Source organism: Musca autumnalis, unplaced genomic scaffold, assembly GCF_047663935.1.
Source record: "Musca autumnalis isolate F117 unplaced genomic scaffold, ASM4766393v1 scaffold_2, whole genome shotgun sequence".
Taxonomy (NCBI): domain Eukaryota; kingdom Metazoa; phylum Arthropoda; class Insecta; order Diptera; family Muscidae; genus Musca; species Musca autumnalis.
The window spans coordinates 137,924,334-137,939,803 of record NW_027411755.1 but is presented as its reverse complement, the minus strand read 5'-3'; the positions used below and the strand labels follow the sequence as shown (position 1 = coordinate 137,939,803).

Sequence of the window (15,470 nt, the reverse complement as noted above, 5' to 3'; positions counted from 1 at the left end):
AGCCACATAGAGAGTCACGGTAAGGGAATCCTTGTATGTCTTCCCTCTTTACTCTCCTAATAATGCCAAGCACATGATTTCTTTAGTGGAAATCATTTCCCCTGAAAGAGAGTTTCTCTTTATCTTAACCCCTCTAATGCCCTCTCACAAGACTGATATTTTAATAATAAAAAAGGATTTTAAATTAAATTTATTTTTGCAAATTAAAAAAAATAAACATTCACACACGCTCATGCTCACTTTTTTGCTCACAAACAGCAACAACAACCAACAAAAGAAGTTGCAAATAGAGTCTCCTAACATTCACACTGCCAAAAGCCACCACAAACAAAAATCTAATGCCCCACTGACCCCCAAAAAGAAAACCTTTTGGTATAAAAAATTTCCAAAAAATATTTTTATTAAAAAAAAAATACTTCCCTTCCTTTCCAAACACTCTCACTCTCTCTTGATCTTGCTCTCACTAGATACTCTCACAGAAAATAAAATACTCCTGCCCCCAAACTATCTCTTTAACCAATTGGTACTAAACAAAAAAAAAACTTTAGTAAAAAGTCTTAACTTTTTTTTGTTTTTGTAAAAAAATTAATGAACAAATCACTGATTACTAATCCGTAAGCGTAAAGTAATCTTCGTAATGAAAACGTAGCTAACTTTGTAAGTGTAAATACCTAGAAATAACTAAAAAAGAAACCAAAAATTGTTTTAGTGTTTAAAAAAATTACTAATTATTTTTTTTCTTTTTTTCTATATTGTAAAATAATTAATTAAAAATTTTGTAAAAATACTTTTTTGTATATTTTTGTAAAAAAATTACTATAGGATTCTAGGCAAAATATTTTCCCCCTCTTTCGCCTCAAGAAAACTCAATGAAAATGAGAACTAAAAAGTTGAGGAATTTTGTAAAAATTAAGGTTGCCTCTACAAAACAAAAGTATGACCCGATTCCCCTCTCTTTATACTTTTCTTTCGCCCTTATCTCTCTCCACACTTTGTCTTACATATTTTAAGCCATAGAAATGATTTTATCCCTTGTAAATATTTTTTATTAATAATCAAATTTTTTTTAAATTTTCTTTACACCCAAAAAAAAAACTTTTGTAAAAAACTTAATTTACACTCTCTTCAAAAAACAAAAAAACAACAATATTTTTTTGCTCAACCTCACCTTTACCAAAAAATTAAACCTAAAAAAACTTGCGTTGAATACTTGACACATGTCGGGGGTCCAAAAAAACGTTAACAACAAATCACAGCTACCACACCACTGCCCCCACAAGAAGTCACCACCACCACAACAACAACAACAATAGCCATAACATGTTCACAGGATGCTGAGTGTCCAGATGTATTACGCTGTGGTCCACAGGGCGTTTGTGTGGATCCTTGTATCTACGAATGTGCAATGGCCGTGGTGTGTATAGTCAGAACACATAGGGTTATGACATGTCAATGTTCGCCAGGTTATCAGGGTAATGAAACACATAAATGTATTGACATACCACCGACCGGACAGGACGTGACAGTGACTACATTAAGACCTACCACAGACTTTACACCGGACAAATTGGCCACTACTGAGGCCACAACTATAAAATATACCTTGGCTGATGTAGCTAATCAAACTGAAATGCGTACACGGTTTACTGAAATTGAGGCAGAGTTAGATGAGACCACAAGATCATATGATAGTACTACAAAACCAACGATAAGTGGTAAAACTGAAACAACAACAACAACAGAAGCTCAACCAACTTTGGGTCTGGAAGAAGTAACTAGTGAAACGTCGAAGGACGTTGAAGAGGAGAAAACCCCCTTGGGTGGGCTTTTCGATTTAATAACCACAACGGTGAAGTCCATTTTAGGGTTTGAAGAAACAACCCAGACTCCGAAGGAGGGTTTGGAGGTGGCAGAAATAACCACAGAATCGGAGGGTGTCACAGCGGTGACAATGAAAGGGTTGGAAGTGGAAAAGGGAACCACAGAATCTGAAAAAATGGCAACTACAACGACTCGGGAAGGTTTGGATGTAGATAAAACAACCACAGAACCTGTCTTGGTCGCTGCAGAAACTACAACAAAAACAATTTCTGAAATTGAAGAAACTACCATGACTTCGAAAGAACTGGAAATAGAACGAACAACCATGAAGTTGCAGACAATCACCGAAGAAAGTGGCATTAAAGTAACTACAATAACTCCGAAAGACATGGAAGTGGAAAAGGCTACAACAGAATCCGTAGGTGGTGCCGAAGAAACAACCCGAAAAGATTTGGAGGTTGAAAGAACAACAATGACAACCCAGATAACCACCGAAGAAAGTGGCATTGAAGTAGCTACAATGACCCCGAAAGACTTGGAAGTGGAAAAGGCAACAACAGAATCGGTAGTTGGTGCCGAAGAAACAACCAGAAAAGTTATGGAAGATGAAAGAACAACCATGACAACCCAGATAACCACCGAAGAAAGTGGCATTGAGGTAACAACCATAACTCCGAAAGAGTTCGAAGAGGAAAAACGGCCAACAACAGAATCTGTGGAAATAGTTTCCGGTATTGAAGAAACTACCATGGAATTCCAGGTAACTACCGAAGAAAGTGGCATTGCAGTAACTACAATGACTCCAGCGGAAAGAACCACTACAGAATTCGTTTCAGGTGTTGAAGAAGCAAAAACTACCCCGAAATATGTCGGTATAACTACCACACAAAGTGTTCCGACCACATTGAAAACAATTTCAGGCATTGAAGAAACGACAGTGGGACCAAAAGCAGTGGAAGAAGAACTAACAACCACTGAGTCGGAAGTAGCAAGCGAAAACACAACATCAGTTGTTTCAGATTTTCCTCAAACTACAATGACTCCGAAACAATTTGAAGTTGAAACAACAACGCAAACTACAACTCCGAAAGGCTTAGAAGTAGCTCGAACTACTCTGGAAACTGCTATCGATGTAACAACAAAAATAATTTCAGGTACTGATGAAACCACAATGGCTTCTAAAGACTTTGAAGAGGAGAAGGTAACAACAGAATCCCTAGCTTTTACGGAAGGACCAACGGTGACTACAACAACTGTGGCTCCGAAAGAGTTTGAAGTGGGTAAAACAACCACGAAAGATACTGATGGCGAGAAGGCAACCACCGAATCCTTAGCATTTACGGAAGGAACTACGATGCCAACAACGGTGACTCCGAAAGTGTTTGAAGAGGTTAAAACAATCTCAGAATACGAAACAACTTCGAAACAATTCGAAATGACAACAAAGATAATCACCGATTTTGATAAAACTACAGAGGCTCCGAAGGAATTCGATATGGGAAAAACTACCTCAATAGCACCCTTCCAAGGAACTGAAATTCCGACTACAACAAAAATATTAGCTTCTAGCGAAGAAACTACCTTAACTCCTAAAGGGTTTGGAGAAGAAACGACAACTTCGGGATTAAGAGTGGTTACCGAAGATGAAATTAAAGAAACGACAATGACAACAATTGATTTTGAAGTGGTTTCAACAACAACGAAATCCGAAACAGGTACTGAAAAGCCAATAACAATTATTCCTGGTACTGAAGGGACCACAATGTCTCCCGAAGAAGCTGATATGCTAAAGACAACTACTGAATCTGGAAGTACTGTTGGAATTCCAGAAGTCACAACCAAAGAATCTATAAAAACATTCGAAGATACAACTTTGCCTTCGGAAATGGTTTCACCAACCTCAGTAACTGAGGAAACCACACTTATAGCGACAACCAGGAAAACAACAATTTCCCCTTCATCGGAAGGAACAACTGAAACACCAAGCATGGAAGGTTTGACAACTGTGAAAATGATTTCAACGGAAATCCCTGTAGCAATTACTACCCAGGGTCCCATGATTTCTCCAGATGAAGAATTTACTACTCAAATGCCAATTGGAACCACCGCCACAAAAATATTGGAAACTGAAGCCTCTACCATGGAAGCTACAACCTCTCAAGTTTTAGTAAAAGAAACTACCACAATTGGTCCTCAGACGCCTGGTTTAGAAATGGAAACAACCACACGAAAATTAATAGAAGAGGCAACTGTTCCACAGCCAGTAGGAGAAAAGACCACAACTTCGAAGAGTGTGGAAACAACTCTGACTTCTGGATTTGAAATAGAGACAACAACACCAAAGTTGGGAAAATATACAACTGTACCTCAGCCAGCGGGAGGAGAGCCAACTACTTCGAAGAGTGTGGAAACAACAATAAAAATGTTGCCAGAAGAAGAAACCACACAAATGGCCAGAGAGCCGAGTGTTGTAAGTACAACCGAAGCAGTGGCAGAAACAGAACCTACTATCCCAAGCATAACAGAAGAAATTATGACAACCTCAAGGGCGGAGGAGCAGGTCACACCTGAAACTACAACAGCGGAGGGTTTCATTACTAGCAAACCATTTGTGAAAGAAACTAGCACAGAAATTGAAGCTACTGAAGCTACCACAGCTGAAAGTTTCATTACAGACAAGGAAGATACCACAAAACTATATGTCGAAGAAACTACGGTTCCAGTAACAGAACCCACTGTTCAAACAACAAAAATGACAGCTACCACAACATTGAGAACTTCAGTTACAGAGGGCACCACAATAGCTGGTAAAGAAATAGGAACTACGTCAACACCAACAGGTACCACAACACTGAGAACTTCAGATACAGAGGGCACTACCAGTACAATTACAGCTTCAGATACAGAGGGCACCACCATAGCTGGTGGTGAAAGAGAAACTACATTGAAATCTTTAGTCGCGGAAACCACCACAAAATCATATGAAGAGGTCACTACAGGTTCTATGATAGAAATTGCAACAAGCTCAGAAATTCCAGAAACAAGTGAAAAAAGTTTCGAAGGATCAGAAACAACACAAAGAGTTCCAGAAGTCGATACAACAACCACGAAAATAGCTGAAGCAACAACGCAACTGATTTTCGAAGATACCACAACAATGGAGAAGACTGGAACAACATTGAAGCCTCCCAAAGACACCACAACCATGGGAGTATCCGAAACAACAACAATCTCTCCTCTCGGCAAAACAACTCTCTCTGAAGCAGAGAGCAGAGAAACAACAACGGAAAGCTTTTTGAAAGAAACTACAAAAGGCATGGAGACTACAGAGGAAACTGCCATAGGTACCACTGAAAGCGACTCACAATTAACCACAAAGGGTTTGGAGGAAACAACTGTAAAGCTTGTAGAAACCACCTTAGGAACTACGGAAGGTTTCATCCAGCAAACCACAAAAGGTTATGAGGAGGTTACAGAAAAAGACATTTCAACAGGAATCCCCACAATCAAAGAAAACGAAACAACCACCGGAAAGTTCACAACGAAAGCTGTTACCGAAATCACAGAAAGCGTGCCAATGGAAACAACAACAAAACCTACAGCAACGGAAACCCCCAGAGAGGGAACTACTGGTTTGGAATATGAAACAACCGAGAAATCGGTAGAAACTACTACTTTTGGAGAGAAGATCGCTACAACTCAGCAACCTTCCGAAGAGGGTTCTACACAGTTGCCAAAAACTGGAACCTCCACTAAAGGTTATGAAGAGGCACCAACTACAACCATGGAAGTTGAAAAGGAAACCACAAAAGTAGTACCAACCACCACCCCCATGGCAGCAACTGAAACTACTACCGAAGAAGAAGAAGAAGGTGAAGAGGAGGAGGAGGAAGAAGAAGATGAAACTGCCACAGAGGAAATGTTTGATTATGATGAAACGACAGCTTCTGACACCGAAAAGGGAGTAGATACCACAACTAAGAAATATCAAGAAACTACAAAAGTGGGAGCCACCATAGAAACAGAATTCCAAACTACAACAACTCCATCTGGAACCACCCTTAAACCTCAAATACTTACAACAACCTCTGGGGTCATGCAAGAAGTTTCCACCACAAAAGCTGTTGTTGAAGAAATCACTGTAAAAGCAACAACAATGGGTGAAACAACAACTCCAAGTGGAATTACGGAAACTGAGATCACAGCCCGGGTAGAGGAAATACAACCTCAGCTAACAACAGAAAGTGGTCGAGAAGTTACAGTTTCAAGTACTCCGAAATCAATTGAGGAATCAACAATTGTTGCCTCAGTAGAAGAAATCCGGCCCAAGGTAACCACAGAGAGACCTAAGGCAACCGAGGAGGAGGTATCCACCACAGTAGCTGTTGTTGAAGAAATCACTAAAAAGACAACGGAGGGTATCGAAAAAACTACTAGCCAAAAGGAAGAAACAACTACACCTCTCATAGTGGGTGAAGGAGAAACAACAATGGGCCTAACAAAGGCTACGGAAACCACTACTGAAAAATATTTGACAACAATAACTGAAATGTCAACCAAAGATATTGGTACATCTACACAAACTGTTGTAACAGGAGAGATGCCCACGACTACTGAAGGTATAGAAACTTCTTCCAAGATTGCAGAAGGAAAAACAACACAACCTACAACTGAATATCCGGGTACCATCAGCCCTATTGGCACAACAACTACTCGAATCATTGAATCTGAAGAATCAAAAACCACTTATCCTACAGAAGCAACTCAAAAAGTTCCTCAAGGAACTGAACCTTTATTGGAAACAAGCACGACTGGAATGAAGTATGAAACCTCCACTACTATTTTTGGAAAAACTACAGGCATTCCCTATGTAACGACGGGTCTCCCATCCATAGGTACCATGCCACCTAAAATCGAGGAAACAACATTCCCCACAACATCTCCTCAGGTGACAGGTTTCACTACCACCACTGCAGGTGTAACAAAAGAAACTGCAGCTACTGAAGATATTGAGGAAAAGCCAACAACAACCGAAAAGACCTATAAATATGAAACTTCCACCATAACCGAACCAAAAGAATCTAAAACAGAAGAACCGTTATCGGAAACATCAACAACTTCAGCCGCAACGGCCACAACATATGGTAAAACTTCGGGTATTCCCTATATTACCATTCCCACATTAATGGGTGAGGGCTTTGAAACAACCACTGCTTCTCTGCTAACCACGGAACGAAGTGAAACAAAAATTCCTTCAAAACCTGGTTATGAATATGCCACACCAAAAACACCCCTGGAATTCCCAACATACAGACCAGTTCAAGAGACTGAAGAAGAAGATACAAAAACACCCGAAGAAATATTGGGAATAACAACCGAAACCACAATTCCAAGTGAAGAGCCACGAAAAACAACTGGTTATGGATATCTGACACCACAGGGACCAGTTGGAACTATTACCACAGTAAAATATGGGGAAACCGAAAATCCCGTGGAAAGTTCAACAGTACCTCAAGCTGCTGGAGTTACTACTGCCACTGAAGAACCAGTGACAACTGTCACAGCTAAATATGACGGAACATCTGAAATTCCCACCACAATATCTCAAGTTGGAGTAGTAACTACCACTGGAGAATCAATGGTAACTACCACACCTAAATATGGTCAAGCTGCAACTTCCGTACTTCCCACCACAATATCTGAAATTGCTGGAGCTACAACTGCCACCGAAGAATCAACAACAAGTGCCACAACCGCATCTACCGAATTCGCTACCCCTAAAGTTCCTTTAGAACCCTCAACAACCCCTCATGTTGCTAGAGCTACAACAACCGTCACAGTTGAAAAATCTACAACTCTAGAATCAGTAACTTCCACCGGTATAACGGAAAAAGAAACAACAACAATGGCTGCCGATATCGAAGAAACAACTTCGGAAAGCCCTACAACCGTCAAAACACCAGATACCACAGAATACGAATACAAAATTACCACAGAGCCAGCAATTATTTTCGAAACCCTACCAACCGATAGAAGTATTGATAGGGAAGTTGAGACCACAATTACCCCTGAAGCAACACCACAAGCTATGGAAACAACCAAAGTTTCGGAATATGAAACTACGACACAGGCAACCAAATTGCCTGGCACGGCAGAAACACCCGAAGTCAAGGAAACCACAACAGTGACTGGAGGTTCGGTCTATGAAACTTCAACGTTGACAACAAAAATGCCAGTAGAGGTTGAAACCACAACAGAAAAATCGGTTACAGCAACCCCAACGGAATTAATCACAAAGCCTACAACACCTGAAGGCTATGCAACTTCAACGGATACTGTTTCGGAAATTTCAACAGATTCGACAATATCATCCAAAACTGAAATTCCTACCGAGGCCACTGAAAAGACCTCAATAGAAACTACAACTGTCAAAGTAGCCGACACCACACTGACTTCCGATACCGAAGTTCCTTTGAAGAAAACCACAATTCCTCGTACTGAAACCACAACTTCTGAAGTACTCACAAGTACTCCTGAGGAAGGTATAACCACAATTTCTTCGAAAACAAGAACAGTGACTAGTACAGAAACCACAACTTCCCAATTACCCACAAGTACTCCTAAGGAAGGTATAACCAAATTCGAAACAACATTGTCACCCTTTCCATCAACAACCCAACCCGAAATTCCGACTCTAACCACACAAATTCCAATGAAAGTAGCCACAATATCGGAACAAATGTCAACAACTTCCCAAACCACTGAAATTCCATTGGTAGAAACCACGCAATCCGCAATACTCACAACTGAGAAGGAAGTAGCAACGCAATATCCAACAACAACAACAACTAAATATGAAACTACAACATTAGGTTATACTACTGAATCCACTGAAATCCCTAAGACTTCAACCATAATTTCTGAAACTCAATTTACCGAACGCACAGAACTTTCGACTACATTGGGCGCCACAAAACAACCTGAAATTGAAACAACTTTAGGTATCACTGAAGTCCCCAAGACTTTAACACCAGAATCTCAAACTGAAACCTTAGAAATTATGACCTCAACTGTACACTCAGAAACTGCCAAGACAACTCAAATTTCAGGTGAAACCACATCCTCTGAAATGTTGACAACTTCTCAGGAAGCTGTAACAAAATCCATTACCCCTGAAATTATGACCTCCACTATGCCTTCAGAAACTGAAACTCCTTCTAAATCTACGGAAATTCCATTAGATGATACTACTTTGTCTGATATGCTTACAACTTCTAAGCAAGCTGTAACAAAACCAACCACAATTGAGAGTTCAATAACTTCAACTGAATCTTCAGTAGTATTAACCTCAACTATGCCATCGGTTCCAGTAACTGAACCTACATCCTCTGATTTCTATACAACTTCCAAGGAAGCTGTAACAAAAGCAACCATCACTGAGAGTCCAATAACGGAACCTCAAGAGTTCTTAACATCAACGATGGCTTCGGAAACCAAAATTCCAGTAACTGAAACTACATCCTCTGATTCGTTTACAACTTCCAAGGAAGCTGCAACAAAACCCACCACCCCTGAGAGCCCAATAACATCAACTGTACCTCAAGAAGGCTTGGACACAACTATGACTTCAGAAACTGAAATTTCTTCAAAGAGTACTGAAACTCCATTAGTACAAACCACTTTATCTGAAATGTTTACAACCTCCAAAGAAGATCTCACGACTGAAGGTCCCTTGACGGAAGGTCCCATGACTTCAACAGAAGCTTTCGGCACTAAAATGCCATCGAAACCCTCTGAACTTCCCATTACTACCGAAGTACCGGTAACAGAGTATGATACAACTGAGAAATATGTACCTGAAACCTCCATCATGACCTCCACTCCCATTCCCAAAACTGAAATACAAACCACAACATCTTCAAAAGTTTCCGAAGAACAAACCACAACAACAAAATATACCACTTCCATTCCCGAAAGGGAAACCACTCCCATACCCAGGGAAACCACTACCATACCTACTGCTCAAACTGAAACGCCAACACCTTCCACTGAAATTCCCATAACAGAACGAACAAAACCGACATTAGCGACCACTCAGACACAGGGAGAAACTACAACTCCTTTAGGTCTTACAGAAACCACAGAATCGGAATATGTCACCACTACTACACCTTCATTTATTCAGACTATACAACCAAAAACGACCACGCCCGAGACCGTTACCACTACTGAAATTCAGACATTTGAATCAAGTACATTGGGTCAAACTACAAGCAAACCCGAAGAAGAAATGTTAGACACTACCACACTGCTGACCATTTCCACAGATAAAGAAGATCATTTCAAAGAAACAACTTCTGTGCCAGGATTAGAGTCAACTACCCAAAAAGAACGTGAAGGTATATACACGACTGAATCTCTTCCAGTGACCATGACATCCATGACAGATAAGGCCACGGACATTGTAGGCTTCGAAACTACTACTGAGGCTGGTAGGACAACAGCTAGAATTGAGACAGAGGGAACGACTTCTTTAGAAAAGGAAGGTTTGACAACAGAAGCTTCATTACCAACATCGACAATGATAAGCCAAATTTCAGAAGACTTGACAACGGTTATGAGAGTTACAACAATTCCCCCAGAACGTACTGAAATTCCTTCAATTTCAACAACCACCGCTAAAAGTGACTCTGTCACAACCGAATATCCCTCAGTAACAGATAAATTCACAACCGAAACTGTCACATCTGAAGCGGTTGGTATTACTGAAAAATCCACAACATACGAACCCACCACAATGACTGTTTTCGGTAGAACAACTGGTATTCCTTACATTACCACAACTCCACTTACCGAAATTATTAAGCAAACCACTTTATCTGCGGTAGAAGAAACCACAACCGAATCTACGAAATTCACCGTAGAGGGTAAGGAAACCACAACCATGAAATCAGCTTCGGAGGTAACTGAAACAGGCAAAGATGCCGACATTACCACAAAAGGTGTCACAGAAGCTGCAACAACCTCTGCTACCACTCAGAAAGCTATATCTACCGAACAGCCTGCCACAGAATCGTACACCATAACTCCCATGACTCAAATGTCACTGGAGCGTAGAACAGATAAGCCAGATGAAGAAATAACCTATATTCCGAAGGATACCACGGTGACAGAAGCTGTTCCCACTATAGTGGTTACAACCGAAGCAATCCAACATGTTACCGAACCTAAGGTGGTGGAAAAACAAACTATAGGGCCTAAGTTGCCAAAGGAGGAAAGTACTGAAATTGTTGCTGCAATTCCCACCAGTCAACAACCAACCGAAGTTGACCAAACTGAGACAATGAGAACTACTATGACACCCAAAGAGATTTTAGAAAGTGAAACCACAGAAGTTTTAGAAACGGAAACAACGTTCGGCGCCACAAAAGCTCCAGTGATGAAAACCACATTGGGCGCCACTGAAAGTCCAATAATGGAAACCACTTTGGGAACCACAGAAGCTTCAGTGGTGGAAACCACATTGGGAGCCACAAAAGTTCCTGAGAAGGAAACAACGTTGGGCGCCACAGAAGGTCCAAAAATGGAAACCACATTGGGCGCCACTAAACATACAGGAAAGGAAACGACTCAAGTCCCAGAAATAGAAACTACATTCAGCGCCACTGAAGTTCCATTAATCGAAACAACAATGGGCGTTACCAAAGTTCCCATAAGAGAAACCACGATGGAAGTTACAGAGGGTTCCGTAATGGAAACGACATTAAGAGCCACAGAATCGCCAGAAAAAGAATCCTCTTTGGGAACCACAGGACTCCCAGGAATAGAAACCACCTTAGGCGCCACACAAGTCCCAGAAAAGGAAACGACATTAGGTATCACAGAAGTTTCAGTAATGGAAACTACATTAAGCCCCACAGAAGTCCCAGTAATAGAAACCACCTTGGGCGCTACAAAACTACCTACAACAGACATTACATCAGGCACTACAGAACTACCTGTAAGGGAAACCACGTTGGGCGCCACAGAATTCCAAGTAGGGGAAACTACGCCGAGCGGCACACAAGTCCCAGAAATGGAAACGACATTGGCTGCCACAGAAATTCCTGTAATGGAAACAACACTGGGTGCCACAGAATTGCCAGAAAAAGAAACCACATTGGGCACTACAGAAGTAACTAAACAGGAAGCAACATTAGGTACCACAGAACTCCCAGGAACGGAAACCTCTTTGGGAACTACAAAACTTCCAGAAGTGTTGACAACGTTGGGCGCCACGGAAGTCCCTATGATGGAAACAACGAAGTTGCCTGAAGCTGAAACTACAGTGGGCATTACTAAACTTCCGGAAATTAAAACAACATTGGGCACCACAAAATTACCAGACGCTGAAATGACAACGGAAGCCACTAAAGTTCCGGTAACAGAAAGAACATTGGGCACCACAGAACTGCCAGAAATTGCAACAACAGTGGGTGGCACTGAACTGCCAGAAATGAAAACAACATTGAGTTCCACAGACATACCTGTGATGGAAACAACATTAGGCGCCACAGAAATCCCAGGATCGGAAACCACATTTGGCGCAAATGAAGCAACGGTGAAAGACATTACTTCGGGCACCACTGAAGTTCCATTAATGGAAACCACATTGGGCACCACAAAAGTGCCAGTAATGGAAACCACATTGGCCGCCACAAAACTTCCCGAAATGGAAACAACATTGGGCACTACAGAAGTGCCTGAAGCTGAAACCACATTGGGCGCCACAGAAGTACCAATAATAAAAACAACATTGGGCGTAACTGAAGTGTCAATAATGAAAACAACATTGGGCGCCACTGAAGAGCCAGAAACAGAAACCACATTGGGCACCACAAAAGTGCCAGTAATGGAAACCACATTGGCCGCCACAAAACTTCCAGAAATGGAAACAACATTGGGCTCTACAGAAGTGCCTGAAGCAGAAACCACATTGGCCGCCACAGAAGTACCAATAATAAAAACAACATTGGGCGTAACTGAAGTGTCAATAATGAAAACAACAGTGGGCGCCACTGAAGAGCCAGAAACAGAAACCACATTGGGCACCACAAAAGTGTCAGTAATGGAAACCACATTGGCCGCCACAAAACTTCCCGAAATGGAAACAACATTGGGCTCTACAGAAGTGCCAGAAACAGAAACCACATTGGGCGCCACAGAAGTGCCACAGACTGAAACACCTTTGGGTGCCACAGAAGTGTCAGTAATGGAAACCACATTGGGCGGCACAGAAGTGCCAATTATGAAAACAACATTGGGCACCACAAAAATTCCCGAAACATTGGTGCCAAAGGCTGAAACCACAATGGGATCCACTGAAGTGCCAGAAACTGAAACCACATTGGGCGCCACAAAAGTCCCACTAATGGAAACAACAGAAGCTACCCAAGAGACATTAACGGAAGCGGGTGAAGTGAAGACTACAACAGAGAGAGTGGTTGAGGACACAAAATTGCCCACAACTGTAACTTCAGTAACCGATAGTGGAGCTACAACAGCAACAACGTTGCTTCCTAAGACTGAAGAAATTCCCATGACCACGCTGAGTCCTGAAATGGAAACAAAAGCTTCCACAATCGGTGAAGAATTATCGGAAATGCCAACGACTTTGAGAACGCCTTCTGATATCTTCGATACAACCCAATCTATTGCGGCAATGGGAGATACGACCATAGAAAGTAAAATTACAACAGAAATTTCCGGCACCACACCAAGTGCCATTAAAGAAACCACTTCACCAGTCTCGTCGATAACTAAAGTAACCACAGAAATTTCCACCACAACTAAAATTTCGGATGAAACAACATTAGCTGGTGGAATACCAACCACACTTACTCCAATTGCAGGCACACTTACTCCAATTGAAAAATCCACTTCATCAGTGGAAGAAGGTACTACAACTCCATTCGAAGTCACCACTTCATCGGTAAAAGAAACAACCTCAGCTCCAACGGAAACTTTCACGGCTTTTGAAGGAGAAAGTTCTACTATTTCCGATTTAGAGATTTCCACATTGTTTGAGAAAGAAATGACCATAACTCCCATGGAAATTACCACACCCTCGGCAAGAGTACCGACAGTAACTCCAACTCTAATGGAGATTACCACATCTCCTCAAAAAGAAGTCACAACAAGTCCGACCGAAACTTCAACACCTCCAACAAGTGAAACCACCACTGCTCCAACAGAGGTTTCCACACCTTCGGAAAGAGAAATGAGTACAACTCCTAGGGAGATTGCTGCAGATTTCACTACAGCTGCAATTGAAACTTCAACAGCTTTTGAACGTGAAACGACAACAGCTTCCACTTCAACTGAAAGAGTAGAAACTATTATTCCAACAGAGACACCCACATTCACAGAAAAAGAAATTGCTCCCACGGAGATTTCCATGTCCACTGAAAGAGAAATTATCACAATTGTAACAGAGTCTTCCACTCCATCTGAAGGGGAAACTACCACAATTCCCTCTGAACATCCTACTTCTTCTGAAAGAGAAATGACGACAACCTCCACAGAGTCAAGCACACCATTAGAAAAAGATTTTACCGAAATCTCCACTTCCATTGAGGAAGAAATTACAACATCGGCTGATAAGCTTCTGACAACTGAAATTCCAACAGAGCCATCCTCTACCACTGAAAAAGTATTAACCACAACCCCAAGTGCCATAATACCAATAACAACTGAAATTCCAACTACCCTTCCCACGACTTCAGCGGAAGAATTGATTACAACTTCCAGTCCTGAGGAACTGAGTAAAGAAAATATTACAATTACCCCCGAAGATATTACAACCAAGGTGGTTACCGTAACTCCTGAAACCGTAACAACACTTGTTGGTGTCAATGCCACTCAAGCCACTACCTCTTCCGAATTTGTGACCCCCACTACCGAACAAATGACACAAATTTATACCGTCACTCCCATAACAATTACAACCACTTCAGCAAAGACCCTGAACATGACCACAAAGATTCCGGATGAAATTGAAACAACTACAACCGAGAGTGTTCCATCGTATACTGCTAATACAACCGAAACTTCTTTAACTGCCATAACGACGAAATTTGATTTAACCACTCTGACCACTGCCACCATTGCTAAAGATCTTACTGCCACTACTTTAGAACCATCGTATATAAGTACCAAGACTACGCCTAAGTTTGATTTAGCTACACCCCATACAACAGCCCCGACTTTCATACAAACTTTTACAAAGACACCCAAAAACCGTACCGACATTTGCTGCATAACTGACTATGACTGTAATGACGATGAGACTTGTATTGGTCGCAATTGTGCCAAACCCTGCTACTTTTATCCGAACATTTGTAATAAATATCGGCCCATATATACGAAATGTCATACCCTTAAGCATACACCCATGTGTTTCTGCGCACACGTACCAACCGATCCAAGGGCAAGTGATTGCCACATCATAGCAGGTAACTGAATGAAAAAAGAAAAAGAAAAACAAAGGTCAAAATTGTGTGTGTTATGTTTTACTGTTACTTCTTCCTCCTACTTCTTCTACTTCTTCAACTGTCTGGAATGCAAATTGAAATCCATAAACAAGGAGAATACAATTTGGGGTTTATGGT

At 41.3% G+C, this 15,470-nt stretch overlaps 1 protein-coding gene across 1 annotated transcript in view; it reads left to right on the top strand.

Annotated features, from left to right (window-relative positions):
- dpy (fibrillin-like protein dumpy) overlaps window positions 1-15,470 on the top strand; it is a 310,858-nt gene that overhangs the window by 222,482 nt on the left and 72,906 nt on the right. The window contains exon 15 of the mRNA XM_073969448.1: window positions 1,257-15,314. Within this exon, the coding sequence (XP_073825549.1) occupies window positions 1,257-15,314 (14,058 nt within the window). The remainder of the gene's footprint in view (window positions 1-1,256; window positions 15,315-15,470) is intronic.